The following is a 26,035-nucleotide window of genomic DNA, read 5'->3' on the forward strand; positions in this document are numbered from 1 at the left end:
GGAAGCAAGAAAGAAAAGAGCGTGCGCGAAAGCGACCGTGGACACAAAAAGCAACAAATTATCATATATTTATTTAATGTATATAACGTGTCATTATTACACGGGTAAAATAAATTGCTTTCAGTATCACATACTTAGAACGTCTGTGTGTTTTATCTGTCCCCCTATATAAGATTTGTGTTAGTAATAATAATAATAATAGGTATCTTCATTAAAAGCTGTTTTACGGTGGCTGAGACATTTGCTTACTGAGAGAGTGCTTGCCTGGCAAAAATCAGGCTTTCACTTTAAAAAAAAAGCTTCTCCGCAGACTCGAAACATCACTGGCGAGGTTCGTTACCACATGCGCGAAGGGCCAATAGTTGTTTAATAAAAGTAATAATAATAATGGTTCGTCATCTACGTGTCAATTGATATGGCAAAAGTGGGAGGAACCCGTTTTCAACAAGCCAATAGTTAGAAGCTGAATACTAATTTCAACATTTTAGATTGTGCGTTCCTTTTATTGTCAATATGTCAAAAAGTGAGCTTACCTAAACCTCGAGCTGCACTAGAGCCGTTTTTCGTTTCGCGTATTTCTGAATAGATTTTTTTCCTATTGAAATCAAATAGCTGCTGTGACAGGTTTCAGTGCGGTAAGTTACGTTAGTTTGCCCACCTGCATGGTATCGAACCGTATACAACAAACACGTCTGTGTCCACACTCCTCGGGAGACGACCGTCCCGTTCTCTTGAGCGCTTGGACATGCCATCTGTAAACCATTCGAAATACATGTACGGATTGTTTAGCAGAATCTGAACATCTATGGTTGTTGGTGTTAACTAGATAAAAATCATTATCTGCTCCACGGCTGTTTCCTAGAAAAGAAAATTTTGTCCAGTTTTTCTACATGAAGCCAGCAATGTCCTACCTTAAGCTTACTCTTATGCCATGTGTTGCAGGAAACTACAGGCCTTCCAATGACGCTACGTGTTAACACCGGCTAAAGAGCAGAAAGCTGCTACAACTACGTAACTAGTTAGCTGGGTTCATCTAGCCTCGCTCCCATAGCGAGAACCCTTACCACGTACGCGTACATAAAGCCAAAAATACTACATATCTTAAAGAAACAAGTTTAGATAAACCAATCCGTAGAAGTATTTTTGCCTTTATCTCCCCGCTAATCCGAAAATATTCTTAAGCTACTCGTACGAAGTTCCTTCAGCGGCACGCACAGAAGTCCGACTAAAGCACCGCCATTACGTAAAAAAAGTCCGGGTTACATTGCTCTAATAGCATAAAGTGTTGCCCATTCGTAGCTCGAAACGGACTCGCAGTGATCGCAGCATGCCTTTGTTAATGAACATCTAACCCTCTCAATATTAGTTATCAATCAGCCTGCTAGGAAGTCTTCATGTAGCTAATTGGCAAAGCACGAGATCAAGGGTTCAATAGACGGTTGTGGCTGAGTCACTTTTCCGAATCGTCTCATTTCCAGATCTTCACCACGCTAACCAGTTAGAGATATCATTACATCAGAAACTGATCTTCATCATTTTCGATTAGCTGCTCTTTGACGCCTTTCCGAGGCTATTGCCTAACAGATTATTGCAGAATTCAACGTTCTGCCGTAAGCAAAACTGTTCACTAGGGGCATATCGATGCTGAGTGGTTGGCGAGAGAGTTACAAGAAGCAAAAACTAAGACATATAGACGCTCTTAGCAATCAACGATCATTTTGAGCGATCGAAACACGGTTTAATCTTTGACTTGATGTTGAACCGTGTCTGTTTCTCTTTTTGTCCCGGTTCACGAAACGGGCTGCACGGTCGAACGCTGAGTGGTTATAGAAAAGGACCAAAATAACCAGGTCAAAAAATCAGGCAAAGCGCCAATTTTTCAATTACATGGACAAGGCGCTCCGATGGAGCACAACATTAACTCACAACAACTGGCAGTAAAAGGAAGTTGCCTGACCTGTGGTGAAAAATAGCTTATCCTATGCTGGGCAGCAAAAACGTAAACAGCACCATATCATAGGCATGATTTGGAGCTGTTCAGCGCTGACTGAACTTCCGATTAAGTGAGGGGGCAAGATGGTATTAGGCGACTTTATACCATTCAATATAATGCTTATTCAAGCTAGTGAATAGCATGCGAATTTGACATCACTGGCAGGAAGTTTGGGTTGCGTCACGTGGCAGTGACCTCTATTGCCTACTACCTAATTTCATGAATGATACTATGTTCTAAATCTAGTCATCACGTTTTTTTCTTTTTAATTCGATCATATTGTAACCCAGGCTGCAGAGCCTAACCTCGCAGTTGCTAAATGTACCTGCTTATTTTTATAGTATATTCTGTAAACAGCGGTCAAGTGCGAAACACGTTCTTCGGCAGCGACTCCCGGGTTCTTTACAAACGAGCTGAACCGAGCAGCTCCGACAATTACAGAATGAAGTGCTATGTTCGAATAAGCCATGTTGCCTGTGTGGCTCGAGCTATGTGGAATGATTGATTTCCATTCTACTGTATGTACTTCACCGTTTAAACCTGTTTTAGCTAGCTGTAATTTTAGACTCCCAGGTCAGACCTACTTCGCGTAAATTTCACTGGAACCGTACCCTGAACCGAGTACGGCCGTTCATCTACAAAACTTTGTTTTACCATCAGCTTTGATAGCGTTAGCTACTGGTTCAGAAAAGCACATATAACGTGACCGTCGAGCGGAGTGTGACATATACTTGAGTCAAGCCGAATCACGGAGATCTTAAATATAAAGGTGCGCCTATAAATACTAAAAACTATTCTTTTCCGTTTTATTAGCCGGTTTTATTATTATTATTATTAAAAACTTCTGCTATCTGCTCCCTAAAGATGGTGTCGTCTGTCTACTAGTGCACCCTAATATTTTTTGTATTAAACACATATTAGATGTGCGAATGGTTATTACATGTAGTTGGGCACCCAGTTACGAGAACAGGTCGTATTATGGTACGAACCAGACGCCATTATTATTATTATAAGAGCCAATGTTATATCGTCAAAAGAACTTTACGCTTCACTTTCTCCGTAGTTACCCTATTTAGATGCTGCGTTCGGAATGGCCGAATTGTACTATGAGTGAGGTCATGATGCGGACATTGTGTGTTTATGTGTGTATAGAATTTTAGAGACAATGTGGCTTACAAACTAAGGTTGGAAAACTACGCTCCGACGTTTGTTTCTGAAAAAACATCGTTTTTATTGGACGTTTGTTCTGACGACCCTCTAGCACTAGAGGCATGCTACCCTTTTGCTATATCAATTTTTTTAGTTATAGTTCTCTCCTAAATTCGTTCGAAACTTCTTGAGTGTAGTGCATTTTGCTGCCGCTTCCGTCGAAGGAGCTGGATTGGTTTATCTACGGACGGGTTCTTGTTCACGTTGCGGAACCGTAGCAGTTTATGTCAAGGTATGCCTCTGATCAAACAAAGCTTTTGTCGCTTTCACGAGAGCTTGATTTTGTCTGTAAATAGAACGTAGAACGTAGAAGGTACGCAGCTCTAGTACCGCAGCACGCCGTTCGGAATGTTGAAGCCTGACTATTGGAACGTAGTGGAGTTTGGCGGTGACGGCGCTGGCGGCCTCAGCGGGTGCGGTGGGGAGTATTTTAGTTTGACTGGGGCAAATTGAGGCTGGGATTGTAAGGTTTGTAATCATTTAACGCCGCACAATGGAGCCAATCAAATATTATCGAAATTCGAAAATTATCGATAATCCTAACGCACTTCATGTCGGATCTGCAGATGACTGCCAAGCTTAAAATGGAGGCAAACGATTGGTTGACTTTAATCACGATATCATAGTACGGGTTGAGCTTCATATACACTGGTTTTTTCAAGTCGCTCGGTATAGTGAGGTTCCTAAACTGAGCCTCATGTTGTATAGTTAGCTTGCTGCAATTACGCGACAATAGTTCATTTTCTACGTTCATCACCGTGAGGCGGAACTGGCCGCATAGTGCGATAACCTGTCGCTCAATATCCTTCAGGTAGAAAGCGTTGTAAGGGGTTTGCTTCAGCGTCGCTCTGCATTTTCTCGCTTGCTCCACTAACCGTCTTAGGATAAATCGAGTGGCTGAATATTCTTTAGAAAAAGGCGATTCTTGGATTGACCGTTGACGGAAAATGTTTTCAATTTGGTCGAAACCCCTCCTTATTAGAAGCCGGTACGTTGCGCTTATTGGAATACTGTTTACTTCTAGATTTTCGATAATTGAGTGATCGATGAAGTGTTCATTTCGTTCTTCGTTATCCATCCGATTCGGTTCGGGCTTCTGAGGACGACTTGATACCAAATTATCAGTGTCATTTACTGGCCCCGTTTGTTAGGCAAGTATCATGTATCTGTGAAGCGACAAAATAAAAAAATAAGAGGTGCCTTGTCTAAGGGCTACGGATATGACCTGGCATGGAACTACATGGATGTAACTTACAACTATATACGCAAAACTTATCGTACCTAAAGCCAGAGACAGGGTAATCAGCTTATAGCGCATTAGGGATCGTTGAAGTTGGACCAGGATGCCATAAAAGGATAACACGTGCCCATAGATAACTGCTAAATGCACGCAACGATGGCGCAAGTTATTTAATAAATACATACTTGAACGAAAGCTGGGTCAGTCGAGAGCATAACTTTCGAGTCCAACACCTACAATGATATATAATCAGAGAATGGTGCCGCAAAGTGTATCGCTCCGATTTTCGTGTTGCTTTTCCTCCGATATCGCAAACTTAAATAGTAGTTCCTTCCACTGATTGTACAGCTATAATGAACTGACGACAATATACCTAATTGAAAAAATGCTTGTAAAATAAAAGGTCCACTGTCAGGCGAAAATAGTATTAACAATGACCGGCTAACAACAGTGGGACCCCTGGCTTGGCTGGTGCCGATTGTGCGAAAGAGCCGCGTTCATTTTATATACTTACATCTCCTTTCAAGAATACTGGTTCGCGCTAAGGAAAGAGGGCAAAGAAGCGAATGATTGCGGCCCATGAACGCGGTGATCAGCTCGTGGCATGTTAATCTTGCGATGGCTTTGACGACAACGGCGTTCTGTTGTAGCGCACAACAAAACCGCTTGGCACCCCGCGTCTTCAGTCATTTGTATTCGCAATTTGTATAGAAAGCGTCACATTCAAACGCTGCAGTGTTTTCTTAGTGCGTAAATATATATATATATATATATATATATATATTGGTTAATGGAAAATGTCTCTCATGTGTGCAAACGTCCGTGGTTTATTGCGGCTCCCGTTATGTTACAACAGTGCTTTGTTATGTGTGTAGCTCTCTGTGCATGTATGTGTCCTTGTGTACGCAAAACTTTTAATGTATGCATTTAACAAATCCGGCCAAGTTTGCCCCGTGTGTGCAACAGCAAAGGTAACGGCTACAGTTCTCTATCATTTAGCGGACATTTTAGAGAACGGCAAGTTCGAACTCAACCGACGAGTCGATAAATGTAGCGAACTTACGTGAGCTTAGTAAGCGTACCGAGAATTTTATAACGTATTATTTCATTTACGATCTTCAGCATGGCTGCATTCATATCAGACATTGCTCATGGGCTTGTGGGCATATTTTTCCAGATAATGTTCGTGCCTGTTTTGCTGAGACTTATCAGTCCAGCCAACAACGCGGACCCTAATCTACTCTACGAAGCTGATTACGCCATTGGGCTAACGATTGTAGCCATGCCGCTGCTTAACAAGCATTCTGAATTAGATGAAATCTTGCGTAAGGTTGTTCTTTTTTTGAAAAGGTGGCCCACAAATGAATTTACCTCTAGTGAACCTCGATTATCTACTACATGAATTATTTCATCAACCCTTTATGAGCACAGATGGAAAAGGTGTACTGCAAATTCATTCTGAGAAATACCTATTTGTTCCTATACGGATAGGCACGAACGAACCTGGCTACACTTCTAAAAATGGCGCTGGCGACTATTTTAAACAAATAGCGGATAGCAATTACAGATAGAAGCTTCTCGCTCACTTAAGGCCGCGACTTTAAACGTATGGCGAAACTTTTCTCAGAATTCCCCAGGCGTAACGCTAAATACCGTTTCTGTTTATACGAGTTGCGCGTTCGTGCTTTATATAAAAATCGTGTTTGGGGACAAATGGGACTTTCTGTACAATATAGTCGCACCGGTGAATGATTATTCGCAATTATACATATATCAATATTTGACCGTAAGTGCAAATGCTTTATACTCGTAAAGGCCGTGGTCCTCACTGTTTCGGGTCACAATATGTGACTAGGCACAAATTATGCCCTGTTTATATTCATCGTCATCTATAGTTACTCATCATAGGAGATTGGCACCAGATGGTATCATTGTCGTAGATCGTTATAGATCAGCCTCCGCAACACCAACGACAACCCGCATTGCCCGCCTAATTTTTTTGGCAGAGGACGTTGTTTTTCGAAGCTGTAAAACTACTGTTGCAGATCACTCCACTACATGCCAGCAAACCTACCCGGTACAAGGTCTACATAGTAAGAAAATCAAGCGAGATTTACTATTGGCTAGATGCATATGCACTCGTCTAAATGAAATTATACAAGCAAGGCTATTTTGGCGGTCAGTTCAAGGTCGCCTCGTTAAGTTGGTTCAAAGCCCTGTCAGACTGACCGCCTGCTTGGTAAATTCGTGGGTTGGCGAGCAAAACCCCAGGGCGCGAAACGTTTCGACCGCTATTGTAGCAGTACGTATGGTATAACTTAGGTTGTGTGAACAGGATGTTTGGTCGAACATCTTGTTTTTCTTTGTGGGATGAGCTTTAAAAATAAGAAAAATGTCTTCAAGAAAGCTCATTATGATATAAATGTAAATAGAAAGCTGTTTTGCTAATGACAAGAGCAATCACATTCAAAATACTTAGCTTTCTCTGTATAGCAGCCTTAACAGACAAGTGTAGGCGATTAAATTTATCCTAAATCTAAATAACCTTTTGGCACGTAAGAAGCATAATTAAGTATAAGACGTAAGTAGATATTTGATATTGTCGATTCTATTGAATCTTAGATTTTCGTAGAAATATCGCAGAATTCGTTCGACGGAGCATTCCCGGTCCATTCTAAAAGGCTGTCAGACTCAGCCGACAGCTTCATTGTTACTTCGTCATACATCTACATCGCATACGAACAGAAAGGTGTAACGCACATCTGGGTGACTCCGAATAACGGAGGCCAACTGAGAGTTGCGTTCTTCAGATCCCTCCGTAATAGATAACCGGATAGCATAGAAGCAGTTCAATAAATGGTCGCTTTGATGAACGGACTGGAGGAAGGCTACCGTACAGCCGTTTCGATACTTCACGATGATGTCAGAGACTTTACAACTCATAGCGAAAATAGAATATCAGCAAATGTTAGATGGATTCGAAAGCGTCGTTGTCGACGCCTCCTTATAATGACGTCTTTCGTAGGTTGAACGTGTATCTCAAGTCGGACTGCACAGAACCTCGATTGTATCACGTTAACAACAATAACTGTGAGAACGGCGACACTTACGCGTAGTCCTCCTTCTTCAGAAAAGTCCTTTCAGTGCTGGCCTGTTGTTTTTCTGCTCGTCGGTGTCATCATTTTACTTAAAGCTATTAGACGCACACTGTCGTCTTGCTAAGGTGAACGGGATCGGGAGTAAAGGCGCCATCGCTTCTACGTTTCGAGTTTACGTCCGGTGCCACCGTTAGGCATATCATCAGACGGTTGATTCCCACCACGAAACAAAGTTCGTCTACGCGTGGGTGTGCATCCCGATCACAACAAGGCCTTGTTGCCTGCCTAACATATCTGTTACTTGCGCTGCCTTACTTTAAACGCTTCCCTCAGCTCTTCTCTTTATACAACCGATCTTAAGATTGTAAGCACTACACCACTTCGATAGTAATGAAATCGGTGCAGAGTAATATAGCCACATAATTCGTTCGTAATAGGTCGTATGTCGTATTAGTAGAAGTCGTAGAAGTAGATCGTATGTGGCATTATCTAGTCATCAAATTTGAATGTGATTCGGATATATGGTAAAAAATGATAATTGATCATAGTGAATATTATGAATGGCTTATCTTGACTTATTTAGCAACGTCTCTCAGCATTCCACATTCGCACTATGATGTAGTCGGGGGGTCTTTTTTTTCGACTAAGCACATCTTAGCATGTGTCCAGATGGTCTTCTATGCATACATGTGTTTTGTCGATACTGTTCTACAGATATAACATGGAAGCTGGTTGTGGAACTTCACCAACTCAGGCATAGTCAGATACACTGTCACAGTGCCGCCGTGATGTCGTCAGCATTTAGATACGGAGCTTATTAGTTTTTGTCTTGTCAATTTCGTAGAGGAGCGTTAGCGCAGAGTCTTTATTTCTTCACGAAATGAGATTGTGTATCGAAACGTAGAAAATCTGATTATTGCCAGCGAACGGCGGGGTTCTGAGCCTGGCGAGCGAATAATTCTCCTTCAGTTATGGCTTCTATGTTAGACTGAGAAGAAACGGTTGACTCTATACTATTTTTGATGAGCGGATAAGCTATGAATACAATATCAAGAGAGGGACGCGCCAAGAAAGACACTGCAAGGAACCAAATCCACATGTCCGATAAGTATGTTCGACATAAATAACGGACGTCGGATCAAATACGTTTTATTTTATACACGAAAAACGTAACTAGTAGATTTTTAGTAGAGCACTGAATGGAGACACCTATTCATAGCGTTTCTGTCATAGGTGTTTTGCACGTTTCCTTTCAGTATTTAGCATGTTCACAATGTCTACGCTAGCAATCGAAATTGAAGGTACAGTAAGGGTCGATTCAAATGTCACTGCCCTAAACCAACCCCCTATTCAGCTACTGTATTGATTGTCTTAAGTTAAATTAAAGTTGCAAACGATTTATCAAGAATTTCCCCTGTCGTTACCTTTGTGATAGTAACCCCATACAACTCAGACAATGCAGACCTTCCTGGTAGCCCCGTGTGGATCTTAAAAGTATGTCGTCACTTCCGTTCACATATCTGGCTGTTATTAGCAGTGGCGCCGTCACTGGTAAATAATGTGGCCAGTTCCTTCCCGCACAAGTCAAATTAAGGAGCTATCGTCAAATGGCAATGTATTCAAAGTTGATTATCTATTGTAATCGTTTTAAAAATTATCAGTTATTATGAACTATTTCTTTACCTCGTCTCTTTATGAAGTGCCCGAATCGACCAAAAACGGTGAGCAGATAGTATAATTAACAAATGAACCTCAACTGAAGCTGAGGAACCCTGTCGCTAAAGTCGTGGCATCTCTATTCCATAGCGATACGTTTCGAGGTGACAACGTTGTGCTACGAACGGCTATGCCTCGCAAAGTTTCGCCCGGATGGCCTGCGGCTGCCAGTTTCATACGTCTAATTCTGTTCCTGTTCATTTATTTGGAAAGCTCTGACAGCAAAGAGTGCCACCTCTCACGCAATGTAAAGAACGTCGTTCATGTCGGTACGTATCAAAATAGCTCGATCTTATGAGCTTTTTTTTTCTATGCAGCTTTGTAATTCCACTAATTGCTTTGTGGGATTTATGTTATATTCTGCTCTGGATTTTGCAGATCTACCATGGGAGGTCAACGTTCAGACCGGGCGCTGGGTTAAGATATACTGTCGCTTGGTATCGAGGAAGGTTTTAGGCAAGGATAACAATACCTTCCCGGTGAGTTCATCAAATCTTCGCTTCAAACGGTTGGACCGTTCAGATCCATATTTGGATGTGAGCAGTCCATTGGTCACCAGAATGGACGACAATACCATCTTGTACAGAAAGCCGAACGCAAGTTCCGACGACGATGGCCCCTACGCGTGTGCCGTTGATGTGGAAGGCGTGAAATACCCTGGCTGTATCACTACCGTTAGAATACGCACAAAAAAAACTGACAAAACAATGGGCAAGGCGAGAGCCAGCATGCGTCAATAAAAGACGTATCCGATGGGTTAGAGATACTGAAGTCCGCTGGCCGGAGGCCCTTTTCATCGACTGACATTGCGATAATGTCAATATATAACGGGGTTCTGAAATTGTTTGATCTTTAAGTTAATGTAAATATTGAGTAAAAATCTGTTTATAGCGTTAAAGCACTGCAGCACGATAAACATCGAATGTACAATAAGCTTTTATAGCAAAGTCACGCAAAACGGCGATAGGAGATATCTTGCGCTACGTTTACTAGAGCAAAGCGAGACTACGTCGAACGATTTTTGCCGTTGCAAATCGCACCGAACCAAGAGATGTATACAATGTGCGACATTACATAGAAACCGAAATTACCAATTTACGATGAAAATGTTCGATTCTGCCCTGTTCGTCGCTTTTTTTTTGAGACTTACAGGGAAACTACGGAACCTATGATGCACCCTGTCAAAGAAAAGTTCAACACAGAATATCAAATAAACTTAAACTTGCAATGAGTTGACTTGCTCTACTTAAGCTTTAATAAGCCATGATATTGATAGACTGGAAATCATTCAGAGATTTAAATGAACCTATTCTTACTCTCCGTATGAGATGAAAATAACCGCTGGGCTGTGTCTTTCGAATCGGATCTTTGCGCTTCGACCAGTTCCTCGGACCGAAGCTGACGTGAATTATCACACTGCAGTAGAGGTACAATGAACAAAGGTTTATGATTCCCTCATACGTTCAGTGCCAATCACAGATGAATCAGTTGTCTGTTGTGAAAAAATAGAAGGTAGTTTTGCTGTATAGTGCGTTTTGCAATGTCTCAAGAAAGAGGCAAATATCTCCTCAGTCAGTGACCACCCCCCTCGAGTTCGATCCATAAAATATTAGACATTACCATCTCACTACTAGATGCTGTAGTCTTCTCATTGGTTTTTCAAAGAAACATATTTTTCAATGTTTCCCGTCGTCCGCTTGGACGTAATATCCTTGTTGAGAGATGCTGAGAAGTTAGTTCTAAAGGTCGGAAACAGTTCATATTATGAGGAGATGAATGTTATCTGCAAAACTTTCTTGATTTAGGAAGCTTCAGGAAACTTGGATGAGACCGAAACGTCGGCTTCAGAATCAAGCAGTAGTTTAATTCAGAGTGGAATTGAAGCAAGATCTGTATTGAATTTAAGAAACTTTCGGCTAAAAGTATGAGACTGTCTCGCCAACGCATTAAAAGCATGCGACTGCCGATTTCTTAAGTTGTTCTGTATATTTGTAAACCACTTAGTAAGCTGGTCATCGAATTTCCTAAACTCTTCTTTACAACAGCAGCCTGGAGAAAATCAAAGAACTTTCAGTTCTATTTTTCAAGTTCGCTGTTTTAGTTCGCCGGTTTAGTTCCTGTCCTTTGCTTAAGCTCTGTATTAAAAAAAACCTTTAACGATAGAGCAGGAGAGCTACATATTTCCTAATGATTTCCTAATCGGAGACAAAAATTGTTGGGAACATTTTAGTGAGGTGTGAGACTTCATTTCTGCGAGAAAACAATTATCCATTAAATTATTTAGCCACTTCCTTGGGCTGTTGCCAGTAAGTGTTCCTATATTACTATATATATATAAGCTGAAACTCACATATAGGGTTAGTTGACTTCACATTGCCTAGCAGGTTTCTAATCCTATTTCCGGTTTTGTTATCTCTTTGATACAGCTTCAACCTAGTTCTCGACGAGCTTCACTAATTTGGCACATTTGGGTGCGTTAGGCCGAAGCAAAGGCGTACGAGCTGTGGCCTCGTCAAGACATATACACCTGAATCACATCTACTTTTTTTGTGATTGTCGGTTGCTTGCGTCTTTGGCTTTTTCTGTCCTATGATTTTCCATGGCACAAATGAATTAAAGCTAAAAAAGTCTCGGTTGCCTTAATTTTTCATAATCTGGTTATCCCGATAGCAGCTGTTCGCTGCGCGTTTTTAAGCTGTTCTTATTGGCCGCTTTATTCCAAATAGGTGACACTTAGTAGTTTCCTTTATGGGATTTACGATATGCGCACTCTTAGATACCTATAAGGCTTTTGGAGTTAATAGTTCCTAAGGGATCCCCACACTGCATGCCTAGGCACGCTTTCGCGGCTACCGTCTCTCCCCTATCAATAAAATCAGACATGTAGCTGACAGTAAACGCGAACTGATTGAAGGAATTTAATTGGTATGATCCTGACTCGAATAGCGTTGTATGGAACCGGAAGCAAGCAACATGTTTTTCTTTTTATAAATTAGATTTTCAGAGATCGACGCATGTTAACAGTGGCATGAATTGTTGTTTTTGCAAATTTTTTTTTTGTACTGCTTAAGGCCTGACGTGTCTTGTACACGGTCCTTGACTGTACCCGGAAGTTCAATAAATGATGAAAACACTAAATTTTTTATCGCCTCAAGTCCATTGGAATTCGAGAAGAAGATACTGAATTAACTCAACTGGCTTGATCATTTCTGTTAATGTTGTTACAGCGTTAAGTGTCAGATACTCATTTTTTGTGCAGTCTGGTTTAGTATCTGACGACCCAAGTATCGGCTGCATCAGTATGCAGAGACGTCTTTTTTAAATAGTTCACAATCTAAAAGTGCCGCGAATAAAGGTGCATCCTGTATTTCTGCCCTGGGTGGATTGACGAATTTACGAAATTTACGAAGGTGGATATCAGCAAGATGAACAGCCATTTTTTGTCTATTTTTTATTTATTTGTATTTACACCAGCGCCATTTTCTTGTCTAGTATGTATGCCGGGAGTAGACTGTAAAAGGCTATATATGTATGCCTATTGTACATTGCAAGATGTTAGAACAAGCAATTAATTTTCGTCCATCAATACTGTTTCCTCATTCCAAACTTTCGCGCCCCGACTTTGAACTTGCTAAAAGCTGTGCATATTCAGTTAATTCCGACTTACCTCTATGAAAATTTGTTTCATGCTTTGGACATGATTATGAAGCAAACCCTAAGATAGTTCGCAGGTAAATTGCTTCCTAAAAGCTTCGTCCTGATTCATTTGTTTCAGTGTCATTTGTTTAGGTAAGCTTGCTCAGGACCGGGGCTGAATTTACACATGCAGTAATCAATCAGTTGTAGTATAATCTGCTGAGGTCTAATTTCGTATCTCAAACATGATTAGCTCACCTTCTAGTATTATCGCAACCCACAGTTTCATTGACTGATACGATTGACTACTGCCTTTTTTGTAGTTTATGAAACACTAGCCAATATACGAACCGTATAATAACGGTAGTGTGCACATGAGTAGATATCGATTATGAAGGTTTATCCAACAATAACCATTCTGATCACTCCTACTGACAACGTATGCTATGGCTTACGCGAGAAAGATTGCACGCCTCAAGCTGTCAAAATCTCTAACGTTCGGATCTTAGTATTGCAGTAACATATGTTGCCACAAACAACTCGGGCGGATGCCCAGATCGATAGCACTGGCGATACCAATGACAAGTTGTTAAACTGTGTATCAGAAGACTTAAAACTTTAGCCGAAACACGAACAAGTAGTTCATTGAGAATCTGTAGAAAACCGCTGGCCGTGATACTTTACAATCTTGCAATAAGGTTTTTCGGACATTATCCCTATAAATCTAAGCTAGCCTGTTATATGGTCAAGAGCAAACGAAGTCGGCCTAAAGTTATATTCGTGACCTTAACGGACCATATCAGTATCAGCGGACGAAAAGCACATGTAACAAGGCCAGACGTATTAGGATCAAATACCTGTATTAAAATAGAGGATTCAAGAAATCCGACGAGCGCTACAAAAATATGCAAGAAAGAACTGCGCAGTTTGACCTTGTCAATACCAAGATGAGTATGGCCTAAGCAAAAACCACTGCTACTATTGTGTGACCGATATTTACGGCCGTGTTACACCAGTAACTACATTCTAAGTTCAACAAGTTAACGTCGTCATACATAATTCTGAGCAACAATTCAACCGGCAGCCTTATATCGACAATGGAAACCCGCACATTATGCTTTTTTTCACACAGGAATGTAGTACTGGCGATCTTCCTACGCACTAGACATTTATCAGCTCAGTGAACACCTACGCCAGCAACTCTCGGCATAGGGACGCCACCCCGGAAACCAACTGTGATGGATATATCGGCTAACTTATCGGATAACGGAAGGTTGAGAGGCTAGGTCAAGAAAGTAGCCCTAAAACTCTCAAAGCTATTGCCGTCTTAGTAAATGTTTGGAAGCGTAAACGGGAGATGAATCCAGATCGTTACAGCTCCAAAAGAGCTAACAGTTTTATTTGTCTGAATTGAAAATTTATCTTGAAATTAAAAGGACCGCTATGTAGAACTTTGTGCAGCTCGCTCAATTCCCGCATCTTAAAACGACGTTGTAGCTACAAAAGCCCTATAGTGCAGTAGTCCAGGTAACTATGCATCTCGCGATCGAGACGGTAAAGTCGGCACAACAGGTAGGGGCATTCCAATGGGTCAAATTTAGCCCATTGATAGCAGTTCGCCGCCGCAGATTTTAACGGAAATGTCCGGTTGTTTCTGGTATTGCTGAGGGTACGGGATGATCTAGTGACGAGACATTGTTACAAAGGAATAATTGTGCTCGGTGTAAGATAAGTGGTAACGGTTCGCTAGAAAGAACCTCTGTTACTAATCGTACGAATTCGCAAACTTCATGCGAGCATTTTGTAGTGTCTCATGGTCTTATCAATTCTGCGAAAAATTGCTGTGTTTACGTTTCGATTGAAGTTGTCGAGACACCTACCCTGATTAGCGCGATAAAAAAAAATATGCCAATTATAGGGGCCAAGAACAGCAATGAAAGAAGTTTGTCTGGGATTTGGCAATGTTTGTATAATAAGAATACGTATAATTCAGTATAACAGTATAATTCAACTATAACAGCGCGTAGGACGCGTATAGGTAAATTGCCTTAAAAAAAGTCTATGCCAAGGTTCGTCCGCGCGTGTTATCGACACTTCTAAATGTGCCGAGACCTTTCAATTTATAGGGAAAGCCATTCGGACAGAATTATCTCAGCTTATCTAGAGAGCCTCTAAGCCACATATAAGGGTTAGCAACCTTGAAGGTGAAGCCTGTAATCATTGTTGCTTATTAGAGGAAACTTGCTCAGTTGATCAAAGCCCAATCAACTTCGAAACAAGACTCAGGAAATAAGATTTTCTTTCTGCCTCTTAAAATCGCTTTTGTTCTTGGCAGATTTCGGCTCACGCAATTATCGCCAAGCACCGGGTTACAAAACTACATTTCGGTGACAAAATTTGATTCGTCGGAGGTAAAGTTGAGATGTAGCATAAGCCGGATGTCGAGTAAATGTATAAGTGATTTTTAATATTGAAATGAACTAATTGAAGTACCGTATCTTGCAGAAGACGTGTCGATCAACGAAACAGACAGTACTCTATAATAGAATGTAGCGAGACGGGGATAAGTGAAAAGAATGGCATCAGCTGTACAGCATGGACAGTAACATAACTCGTCCGACATATTTAAAGACTACTGCTTTTTCCAAGATCTGTTAGTTCCAGTATATTAGCGCGCGATGTATATTAGTAAAAAAAAACGCCGCGCTCAAACATGCCTAGTTTGCGAGGATGGACGCAGGACAAGAGTAAACTAGCCTGATATATGCGTAATGGTGATAACACTTTGGATTTTGAAACTTTTTCTTCTATGATAATAGTTACTCTCATGTTAATTTATATTAATTAGCTAAAAATTATAGAACCTTACCTGAGCACTATAATCTTCGCGTTTATATTGCTGTTTTCTTATGCAGATTTGCTCTTATTCTTAAATATGAACGTTGTTAGAGGTCTATGAGGATATGGTTAGAAAAATTAACCTCAAGGGTCTCAAGCAATTCGATTTTGTTTGATATAGAATAATTCGCAAAATGACAATAATCTGGCCGCATTATGAATTTATATATTATATATAGCCTTCTTCAGTTTCATAAAATTTCAAGTCTGGCAGAAGATCACCCTAGAGTCTATACCTATTCAATACAGAGCGATTTTAAAGCAACCAAAAAAATCCATTCCGAAACATATAACAAGTGAGTGTTTTTAAAATGAAAAGCTTTCCATAGTTAAAATAAGAGAGCAAACGAAAATGCACAATAATCAACGACTGCCATCACAACAACCCATTGACAACTACATAGTATAGCCCTTTGTTGAATTTGTCGAAAACGCACATTTAGGACAGACGCGATCAGTATTTTAATATGAGATTTTTTGTTATGTATATATGAAGTAAAATAGAGGACATTGAATACTACAATTAACCATATAAAATACAGCCAATGTATTGTTAAAGGAACGGCGATAAAGAGCTATTACGGGAACACGAGGCCAAATGCAAAATGGCCAAATATGAACAGCAGTGCTGCTTCTAAATCGAATACAGGTGCAATACATAAAGGTACCCTAGTAACTAGCTAACTCTACACCGTATTTATACCATTCAAAGTCAACGATATAAAACTCAAATTAGATAGTCGATACATCAGTAACACAGTATCCAGTCGTTATTTAGGTTTTTGCTATTAATTAAGATAAAAAAATTGATGAAGGTTTGTTGGCCTTGAGGCCTCAGTCATTACAAATGTCAACAAGCAGCTAGGTAAGAAACAATGGTATAGGGACGTTGTTTCTAGATTTCTTTATCGTAATTACATAGGTCTACTAGAAAAAAAGTCCTAGCGCCAAATACACAGAAATAAGCTGAGTACTCGACTCAAATATGGTACAGCCATACAGAATAGCTAAGTAATGAGTGCATACGGAATCTACCAAAAAAATTACTATTCCAAAATAAGTAGGGAATGCTCAGGAGAATGTGTGTCCTGAATGTTTTTTAATGCATTCGTAATTCTGATATCAGTTATAAGCGAACTACTGAAATAACAGTTAATAGAATTTCTTCTTGTAATTTAGACTGAATGCTCTTTGAATGCTCATAGAAGCATAGGGTTTTAATCAAAACGTATCGTTTTCTCTGATAACTTTCATAGGCCTATCTATCTTTTTTTTCGTATTTGTAAATCCATATTGTTACAGAAAAAGAAAGGAACCCGGCCTCTTATCCTAAACAAACCTAATCTAGGTTTAGCTAATATGCCAATACGGAAGCAGACAAAGAAACATTAACAGCTAATAACGCTGTTGTGCGCCACGTTCGTTACATGATAGCTTGGATTTTTATCGTAGATTTTCTCGTAAATATAACGACGAAAATAAATCTCATCACCACTCGAAGAGGTCATCGCAAATTATATTTAGTATAAATAGGTCGTTGCAGATTTGTGTGATCATTTACAACAAGTGTCAGTTAATGTGAAAATTAATGAGGTCATCGTTGAATCTTCTGCTGTTTAAAAGGGCCGTGAGTGCTGTTAATTTAACAACAAATCATTTGGGTAATTGATAATTTGTGCTATAAACCCAACCATCGTCATGACTAAGGATAGCGGTTCTCTATTTGCGAACTTCTTACGATATCAAAGACCACACTTTAATATGTACAAAAAAATAAAAACCTTTATTAAATTACCTTTGTTTTGTGTATATATATCATAATGACCACCTTGATTTTCTCTTCAATTTGCAATTGTGTACAGCTTAAAGCTTTTTATGTATCCACCTGTTCAATCATACTGACGGCCATTTTCGACACCGCGAGATGGCACGCAGAGCTGCTAAGCGACGAACGTCCATATAAAAATTTCGCAATTCTCTTACTCCTCGCATCATTAAATTAGAGTTGGGTGTTGTCCTATTTCGAAATTATTTAAGTTTTAAATAATATCATCACTATGACTGCTCGCGCACGTGCCAAATTTGTAAGCAAGTTTCTCGACTTTAGTGCCGATAGTACGTCGCTATTATTATTGTGTTTTGTATAATCTTATTGTATTGCAGTGAAAAGCCACTGACACGTTCCCGTTGACGAAATAATTTGACCGCCTGCTAATCCGTAAGATCTCAGATAGCAACTACCACCCAAATTGCGATTAGCACAAATGTGATTTGACTCGTTTCCTCATTTCATACGATTAATACCACTGCTATGACTACAAGTTTTAACTATCGGAGCCACATATAATAACAGAATTCATACCTATCCGCTCTAATGCTGTCTGCTTGTTTGTTTGTTTGTTTGGCTCCAGTTCTTTTGCTCCTCGAAGGCACTCGTTTAGTAATAAGTAAAAGAATTGTGCAAAAATCGCGTAAAAATGCTGGCGGCAAACGAATGACTCCAAATCATGATTAGTGGCAACTATAGTATTATAATAGTACAACTAAAAATCTATCTGTCCAATATTAGCTTCGTCGATGCTATACAGCCGAAACATTGAAATATTCACATTCAACACATACACTTACAGGCACATGTAACACCGTGCATAATGTTATCACATTGTACACACTTAAATGACATTTCTCTGAATAGCGTAGTACGTAACTTTCACTGCTGGAAAGTATATATATATATATATATATATATATATATAAAAGGAATCGTAGCAGCCCATTTCTTTGGCAAGAATTCGTATTATCATAATGAGACATCAATGTTATGCTAAAACAATAAAATCTCTTATAATTTGCCTTTACGAGTTGCGTTTTGAAAATACGCTAACCAATCACGCCGCCAATGTCAGTGCATACGCAATGCGACACTGATGGCGCGTATCGTAGCATTGGCAGCGGTCGTCATGTTACAACATCTCTGTGTTTCGAGTCTTTCCCCTGGTATCGCCGTTAAACATTTCATCGGACGACTGGCTCCCATCACGAAACGAAACGTGTCTATATCCGAATTCGAACCCAGACTACAACATGTTCCTAATATTAGCAAGCAAACACATTACTCACTAAGGTATCACGGGGAGATGTTACAGCGTGAAGTTGTAGGAAGGTTCGCGTCATGTTGGTAAGACGAGTGAACGATGCGACTATTTTGATGCCTCTGATCGTTGGCCCGACATGATCATGTTAGAAATTTACGTGAACAGAAAATTAATAGCTTTTTTCATACTTTCACACCGCTCATTATTACATTGCGAACACTATTATACATAAGGTCTGTATCTGGAACTTTTCAACCAAGGCGATTCCGGCTAAGACAACAAGTGCACCCCGATCATCATCATCATCATTTTGTGCTTCATTTTGCAAGAGACTGGCAAAAATTGCTAACGAACCACCGATGGCCACGGAATAATGGCCGTCATGTCGCTGGCTTAACGCATGCATATATCTTTTTAGCAGTTCGTAATTCGTTGCTTTTTTTTTCTGCTATTAAGGTTGGCAACGGTCCCTTGCATTGCGTCTGGCATTGTTGCGGTAACAATTAACATATGAGAGCCATAAAAATAAATGTGTCTATAATTTTTTAAATATATTTCTATATACTTATAGAACGTAGCTAGTGCGGCTGTTATGCATAATGGTACTGTAGTAACCTTAGCAATATGCACACGAGCTCACATATACACAGTCAGAATAATTGGACTAATAGAATTACTGTCGTTTTTTTGTTGATAGGGTCTTTAGCTTTTCACACGGGTACAAATTTCATCGCACAGAAGGATCAGCAATCATACATCAAAGTTAATCTTAATAAGCTTACTGATTTCACACCAACTTTCTTCTGGCTGATAACTGTTTTCTACATTAACCTACATGAGTCTACCTCCAGGTTTGCTTAGTCGACTTTATCAATATCGCTGTTCTACCCGACAAAATTCTTTTGGCGACCACGTCTCCACCGGTTTAATGCAGACCCCTGAACATCGCCATTCTCCTCAAATGCCGCACTCGAACCCTGGCTCGTACTCGTTGAATCTGGAGCGGCCTCTTTCAAATTCGATCCATTTACTAAGTTTAATAGATCCACAATTTACTGATCGCCTGCTGCTTCATTTCTCGACGTTGCAGGATCAGGCACTTTCCCTCCGACCTCATCACCTGAGCAGTTCACTGTTATAGCGACGCTTTTAGTTTTACCATTATTTCCGTCTTTTAGCTTGTCGGAACTGTCGAAGGCAGTTCCCAATGACTCGCCGTCACCGCGATTGTTTGTGGTACCCTCGTCACAACGGATACGTAGCGATTTCTTCTCTATGATAACCTTGTTTGTCTCACATTTATCGGTTTCTTCTCGTTGTCCATTACTGAGAGGCCGTTCTTTCCAATTGTTGCTGTTAATATTACGTGCCAAGGCTTCCGCTGGCAATTCCCTTGTCTCATCATCGTTGCAACTGCTGTCGGTGCTATTCTGTTGGGGGCTGGCTTTTGGTTCGGCCTCTACATTGCTTCGATTTTTATTGACTATGCCACGTTCACGCTGGAGTTCTTTGACTTCTTCGTCATCTTCACGTATCGTCTCTCTGATAGCGTTTACGGAAATGGCAGTTGCTTTCTTGACGATCACTTCGGCGCGAGTTCTGAATTCGTCGAAGTTAACGTCCATGAAGAGCTCCTGGAGAAATTTGCGGAACGGCTGACGCAGCTGAAATATTCGCATGAGGTGACAACAATCGGAGAAGAGGCAGAGATCACTGAACACCCACGGCTGTTTCTGTTTCATCGATAGCAACAACTGCTCCACGGCTTTGTTGCTATTTGGATAGACGGCAGCTAGATTTATCACGTATCTTCATAGAGAAGAGAAAAATAACAGCAAACACAGGTGCAATTAGAAGGCTACACAAAGAGCAGGTAATGTTATGAATGCAGACGAAATAGATTTTACAAAGAAAAACGCAAACTGTAACTCCTGTTGCCTTATAGGCCTAGAACGCTATATTGGCATAGTACGTCTATTACAGCTATGGGTCGTTATAGTGTTAAATATTATAGCATACCTATAAAACTAATGGTTGGGAATTGATTGCAAAATTTGTCAAATAGTCTCCTTTCATGCATCGCAGATTGCCTCTCGTTGTACTTTAAGTGTTTTCAACCACCCTCTCTAAAAGCTCAAGTCCATGAAACGAACCTAAGTAAATCATTGCGAGCCTGCTCTCGATCTTGAGGAGTGGCTTTAAGAGGACTTGCTAGGCATTCCTTTGATTCTGTGCTCGTGTTGCTTCGTTCGGGAATAACTTCGTTTGAGAACTTCGCTATACTTGATTCATCTTCTTCTTTTAACGAGTCGCCACACCGAAGACACGTTTCTTGTTTATGGACTGTTCCAAATGACTCCCTTGGTAGATCATTGGCTGCGGCAGGTTGCGCTTTTTCAAGAGCAAGAAAGTCCTTATTAAAGATACTATTAATATGACGGGGAAGCACAAGGCCGACGAGTACGGACGGCATACAATCGGTATCATCTTTCGATGGCGGTAAATTGGGAGTGGTTGCAGCAGGCGCTGTTAAAAAAAACAAACAAATATTTCGAAGTTTCTGCTTATCGGCATTAACCTAGGTTACCGTTTTGCGTTGTATAATCACATGAAATATGAACATATAAATAGGGATTAAAATATAAAGTGAATACGTAAGTACTCCATCAGAACATCATCATCCTTGTTAGTTGTATTAACTGTTGTTTCTGACAATGAAGCAAAACAACCCTTTAACTACCGTATAGGTCAGTCGTATATACTAGGTATTATTTTTTACAGTTGACAAGTTTTGTTTTAGAAAACTATCCGTTTTTCTCCGGTAAACAATTAAAATGGTCACAAGCAAGCGTAAAATTTAACTACAATTCCTTAAGATATATTTTTGCTTACGTGATACTTACGAACTTCCCCATTGGATTTATATCCTCGCTTTGGCCTCAGAAGTTTCAGTGTCCCATAACCAGATGCGTCAGCCTGGCTTGTATAATAACGCATCATTTTTCGCATATCGGTGAAAGTCCACGTTGATGGCTGACTAACTGCATTGGCAGTATTAATTATATCCTCATTATGCGTCAATGAAATGTCATCAAAGCTGATTGAGTCACGAGTACTACCAGCTCGATCTCGAAACTCGTTTGCCGATGTCCATGATGAATCGAAACTCCATTGTGAGCCAACGGATTCTGAACGTTGGCTTGTGTACAATTCATTACTAGCTGAACTTTGTCTTACGCCTTCCCACCCCATTGCCGAGAGTATATCACAGCCTTCACTTGTCACAGATGCTAGACATAGGCAGTAGAATGCTGTGCCACGCAAACTTAGTACGTTCGACGTTTTTGCCAACTCAACCACCTTTTGGAGAATGTCCTGCTCCTGAACAAGCTTGAGGCCTGCTGGCGTCTTGCACAAATGACCTACACCCCAAAGGGCTGCCTTCACATAGAATATCACCGTCGGCGTATCCACGTTGCCCTTGCGAATCGTTTCGTACAATGGCTCAACAAGGTTCTTTTCTCTTATGATATCGATACCGGGCGCATGTGATGCAAGCTGGCCAAGTAGGTGCGGAGGACAGAACGCAGGACGCAGTCGGTGAAGCTTATGCTCACCACTGTACCGCCTGCCGTACTTACCATCCGCGCCTCGTCGATGTCGGCTGACACTCTGGTTTATAACGTCTTCTACCCATTTGACATATTTGAGAGCTCCTAGTGACTTCCAGCGGTTGATTTCACTCTCCATAATGCCCTTTTTCTCTAACAAAGCAACTCCTTTGGCGCGCGAAAAATATCGTAACTGGAACATCAGGAAATAAATAACAGTTTCTGTTTTTGTTGACCAAATGTTTGTTTACCTTTTTTACCTTATTAAGAAAATTATATTTTTATATAATTTTACATTCTCGTGTAGAATAAACAAAACACGTAGGGTCATACCTGAATGTCTAAATGAGATGTATGCCGTTTGAGACTAACTTACCTGTAACATCCAGGCTTGATCTTCATTTTCGGTATTGAGCTGTGGGTCGAGGGCGATCAGCGCATCAAGATTATCCACTACATCGCAGGCCTCATTAAGAACTTCATAGGCTGTGGCTTTAATTGCCGTTTCTGCGCTATCATCGGATAAACATTCGACTAAGAGTTTGATAACCCATCGTGACATATCGTTCAGCCGAAACCGGATCAGCATGCGAAGCAAATTGACACAGTAGATTCTGGCCGATTCACAACGATTCGAGGTGATCACGTGCTTAAAAAGCTCCCGGCTTGGTCCTGGGCTGGTGTAGTTCAAAGGCGATAGTGCTAATTTAATGTACACATCATTGTAGCTCATTGAGGCCGTGCTTGGACTAGTTACCAGCAGTTTCGTCAACTGTTCAAATATTGTGGCCTTTTTCAATATGTGCAGTCCTTGTACGCTTCCGGTTAGCCTACCGATGAGCAGGAAGTATGCTTGACTCAGAGTGGAAGAAGCTTTGGCCGGAGATAACACCGAATTCGGTGGTATATTTTCCCCTTGAATTTGTTTCAAACAGTTACAGACATCAGTGACGAGATCGTCAAGCAAATAGTTATCAGGCAGTTTTTCAAGGAAAAAATCCGTCAGTACGAGAAGTGCGGAGCACATGTTTCGAGCCTGCTCACGCTCGGTTTCGATCGCTGAAAACTGTCGATTTGACGGCATGTAAAATGCAACGAGTTTTTCTAAAAATCCTACTGCCTGGGGATCATCCTCGAATTCCGGATGTTTCAATAGACACTTGACAACATCCCACTCGAATTCCGTCCCAGAGACTCCTGACTTCAGAAAGAGATTGTCAAGAACGGGACTTTGCGTATTGGTTTTTCGCTGGGTTTTCTTCCGTTTGAGCGTATCGCTTTTTATCGACTGCGACGAAACTGATTGCGCTTCGGCAGAGCTACGTCCACTTTTCGCCTGTTGACAAAACAGAAGCTGCTGGTCTAGGTTTAACGACGTTGGCACCCCGATAGTCATACACTTGAATTTCTCGATATAGGCCAATCGATTGATAACCGATATAGCTTTGAGACGAATATTCATATCTGGTGACATGGTTGCATCGATTAGGCCTGGCAATAGATGGCACATATGACTCGCGTCGTGTGGGAACAGACGACTGCACATGTGCAATAGTTCTGCCAGTAGAACCGTGGCATGGATGGACACCTGTTCTTCATCTCCGACGGTCGCTTCCGCTACCGCGTCGAGAAGGCCGTGCATTACCATAGCCTGAAGAAGTAGAGCTAAGTAGCAGGAAGATAAATTTACACATCGAGATATTGGCGGTATCAGGTCTGCCCCCTCGGCCGCTACAAAACCCTCGTAGAGCAACCAGCCCCGCTGGAGACCAGTTTTGTCGTCGGCTGCCAACAATGCTATCCGGAAGTCCGTAGTCCATTCAGGTGTTTGGAGACAGAACAAATCGAAGAAGAGGTCCATGACTGAACGTTGCGTCTCTGTATCAGGCACTCTCAGCAGTTCAATAAGTTTTGTCAAGCCGCTTTTTTCACTACACAAGTAGATGAGGCCGGGCCATGAACGCAGTATGGAGCAGATGGCTACACGTGCCTTTATTTCGCGCTCGTGATGAAACATCTGGTCGTCAGGGTAAACCTCAAAATTTCGGTCAGTGAAAGGTGAGATCAGGTACTCCAAGCCGAGATCGGCATTGATCATATACCGCGTCTTCGGGCTGTTTACAAAGTACATCAGTGTTGAAACAAGCGATTCAGCTGCTCGAGGTTCGCTCACGTTCGAACTGAGAACCGATCGAACCAATGTCATAAACGTTCCTGACGCTAGCCAAAGATGGGGGTTTCCGATGCAGAGTTCAGCTGCTGTGGCTACACACGCTTTGGCAAAGTTATCTCGTTCAGCGGCGCCATCATTAGCAACAGCGAGAATGCAGTACGCAAACTCTAACGGAAACTTTAGCGGAGCCACCGAGGCGCATCGACGCATTAATCTGAGCGCCTGAAGACGTTCAACCTTATTATCGAGCACGATATCCAACGACTTGACAACAAGCGAAGGTATGAGTGCGCGGCACATTACTTCAAAAGTTGACTCAGATGCTGTCAGATGTCGAAGAACTCGCAATGCCTCCGCCTTCACCTCAGTCTCTTCATCGACGAGAAAGACTCTCAAACAACGGAAAATCTTTAGTAGGTTCCATGCGCCCATCTTGTTGTCGTCACGATGGTGGCTGAGGACAATGGCAGGTGCCAGTTTTACAAGGGGTCGTAGATAGCCTCTGGCAGCCGGACCCGACTGCACTAAATTGCGGAGAATCTCGTTGAGGTTCGACTCCAGCGGGGCGTCCAAGTCGATCTTCACCTCGTCGGCCTCTCTGCGCTGACTTCGGTGGAACGCCCTCATGCGGTTTATATTAGGCTTCAACATCATCTTTTTCGTTCAACTCTGTTGACGATGCACTAAATTTTATTAGTCAGCTACAGCAGCACAGGTGTCAGCCTTGCGGCGCCCTTGAATCAGGTCGCTTGCTCGTTAGCGCGCGGTGGCAGTCCTAGTCAGGGGGTTTTCCTCTCTACGGCTTCCGTGCGTCCCAAGACTTTTTTCTTTTGACCGTGTCGCAGCTGCCCGTTCTGTGGTGATGAACAGTAAAATGATCCCTTTCCGCAGCACTGCTTCGCTAATGCTCACTATCGCTGCCAACTGCCGCCACCTGTCGGGCCACGCACCGCCGCGACCACCCGCGACCCTGTGCAGTATAGATAAACGATTACATGTTCATTCGCTCACCGTCAAGATAACATACACGACGCAATTCACTAAGGCATAGCACCATTAGGTGGCGGACAGTGGACGTGCGCACACAGCGTCAACAAAGTCACACGGTCAGTGGTTCATTGATAAACGCCCAGCAACACCAGCAGCTAAAATGGCTATGGTACAGTGAAATTTCGAAAAACGATACTTCACTAGCAGCGATTAGGAGTGACTGCCATTTAGGCTGCTATACTTTTGCTCTTAAACGATGTCTCACCTGTACCAGGAAGCCACAATTTTTTTTCTAAGTCAATGAACACTACAGTTTACACAACCACCTTCAATTTGACGCTATGAAAAGTTATGTTTTCGTTCTTTTATTTCAGGA

General features: G+C 41.4%; 2 protein-coding genes across 7 annotated transcripts; one reads left to right on the forward strand and one right to left on the reverse strand.

The window, feature by feature from the left end:
- Positions 1–3,222: 3,222 nt before the first annotated feature.
- Positions 3,223–10,487, forward strand: LOC111250424 (uncharacterized). Of its 5 annotated transcripts, XM_086987651.1 has the most exons (4): positions 5,205–5,413; positions 5,620–5,767; positions 9,347–9,525; positions 9,635–10,487. In XM_086987651.1, the coding sequence occupies exons 3-4, from the start codon at positions 9,387–9,389 to the stop codon at positions 9,994–9,996; spliced, it is 501 nt and encodes a 166-aa protein (XP_086843777.1). In that variant the 5' UTR covers positions 5,205–5,413; positions 5,620–5,767; positions 9,347–9,386; the 3' UTR covers positions 9,997–10,487. The 5 variants fall into 5 exon arrangements, with proteins under 5 accessions (XP_086843775.1, XP_086843776.1, XP_086843774.1 ...); XM_086987649.1 differs by lacking the exons at positions 5,205–5,413; positions 5,620–5,767 and adding an exon at positions 3,223–3,434; XM_086987650.1 differs by lacking the exons at positions 5,205–5,413; positions 5,620–5,767 and adding an exon at positions 5,025–5,188.
- A 7,065-nt stretch (positions 10,488–17,552) lies between these two features.
- On the reverse strand, positions 17,553–25,323 carry rictor (rapamycin-insensitive companion of Tor). 2 transcript variants are annotated; one of them, XM_022805643.2, is made up of 4 exons: positions 22,873–25,323; positions 21,789–22,689; positions 21,039–21,276; positions 17,553–20,694 (listed from the first exon to the last, which is right to left on the reverse strand). In XM_022805643.2, exons 1-4 carry the CDS (start codon positions 25,321–25,323, stop codon positions 19,938–19,940), a joined length of 4,347 nt encoding a protein of 1,448 aa, XP_022661378.1. In that variant the 3' UTR covers positions 17,553–19,937. The 2 variants fall into 2 exon arrangements, with proteins under 2 accessions (XP_022661378.1, XP_022661377.1); XM_022805642.2 differs by having other exon boundaries at positions 21,039–21,411.
- Between the last annotated feature and the right edge of the window lie 712 nt (positions 25,324–26,035).

The sequence above is a fragment of the Varroa destructor genome, unplaced genomic scaffold (assembly GCF_002443255.2).
Source record: "Varroa destructor unplaced genomic scaffold, Vdes_3.0 BEIS01000004.1, whole genome shotgun sequence".
Lineage (NCBI taxonomy): Eukaryota > Metazoa > Arthropoda > Arachnida > Mesostigmata > Varroidae > Varroa > Varroa destructor.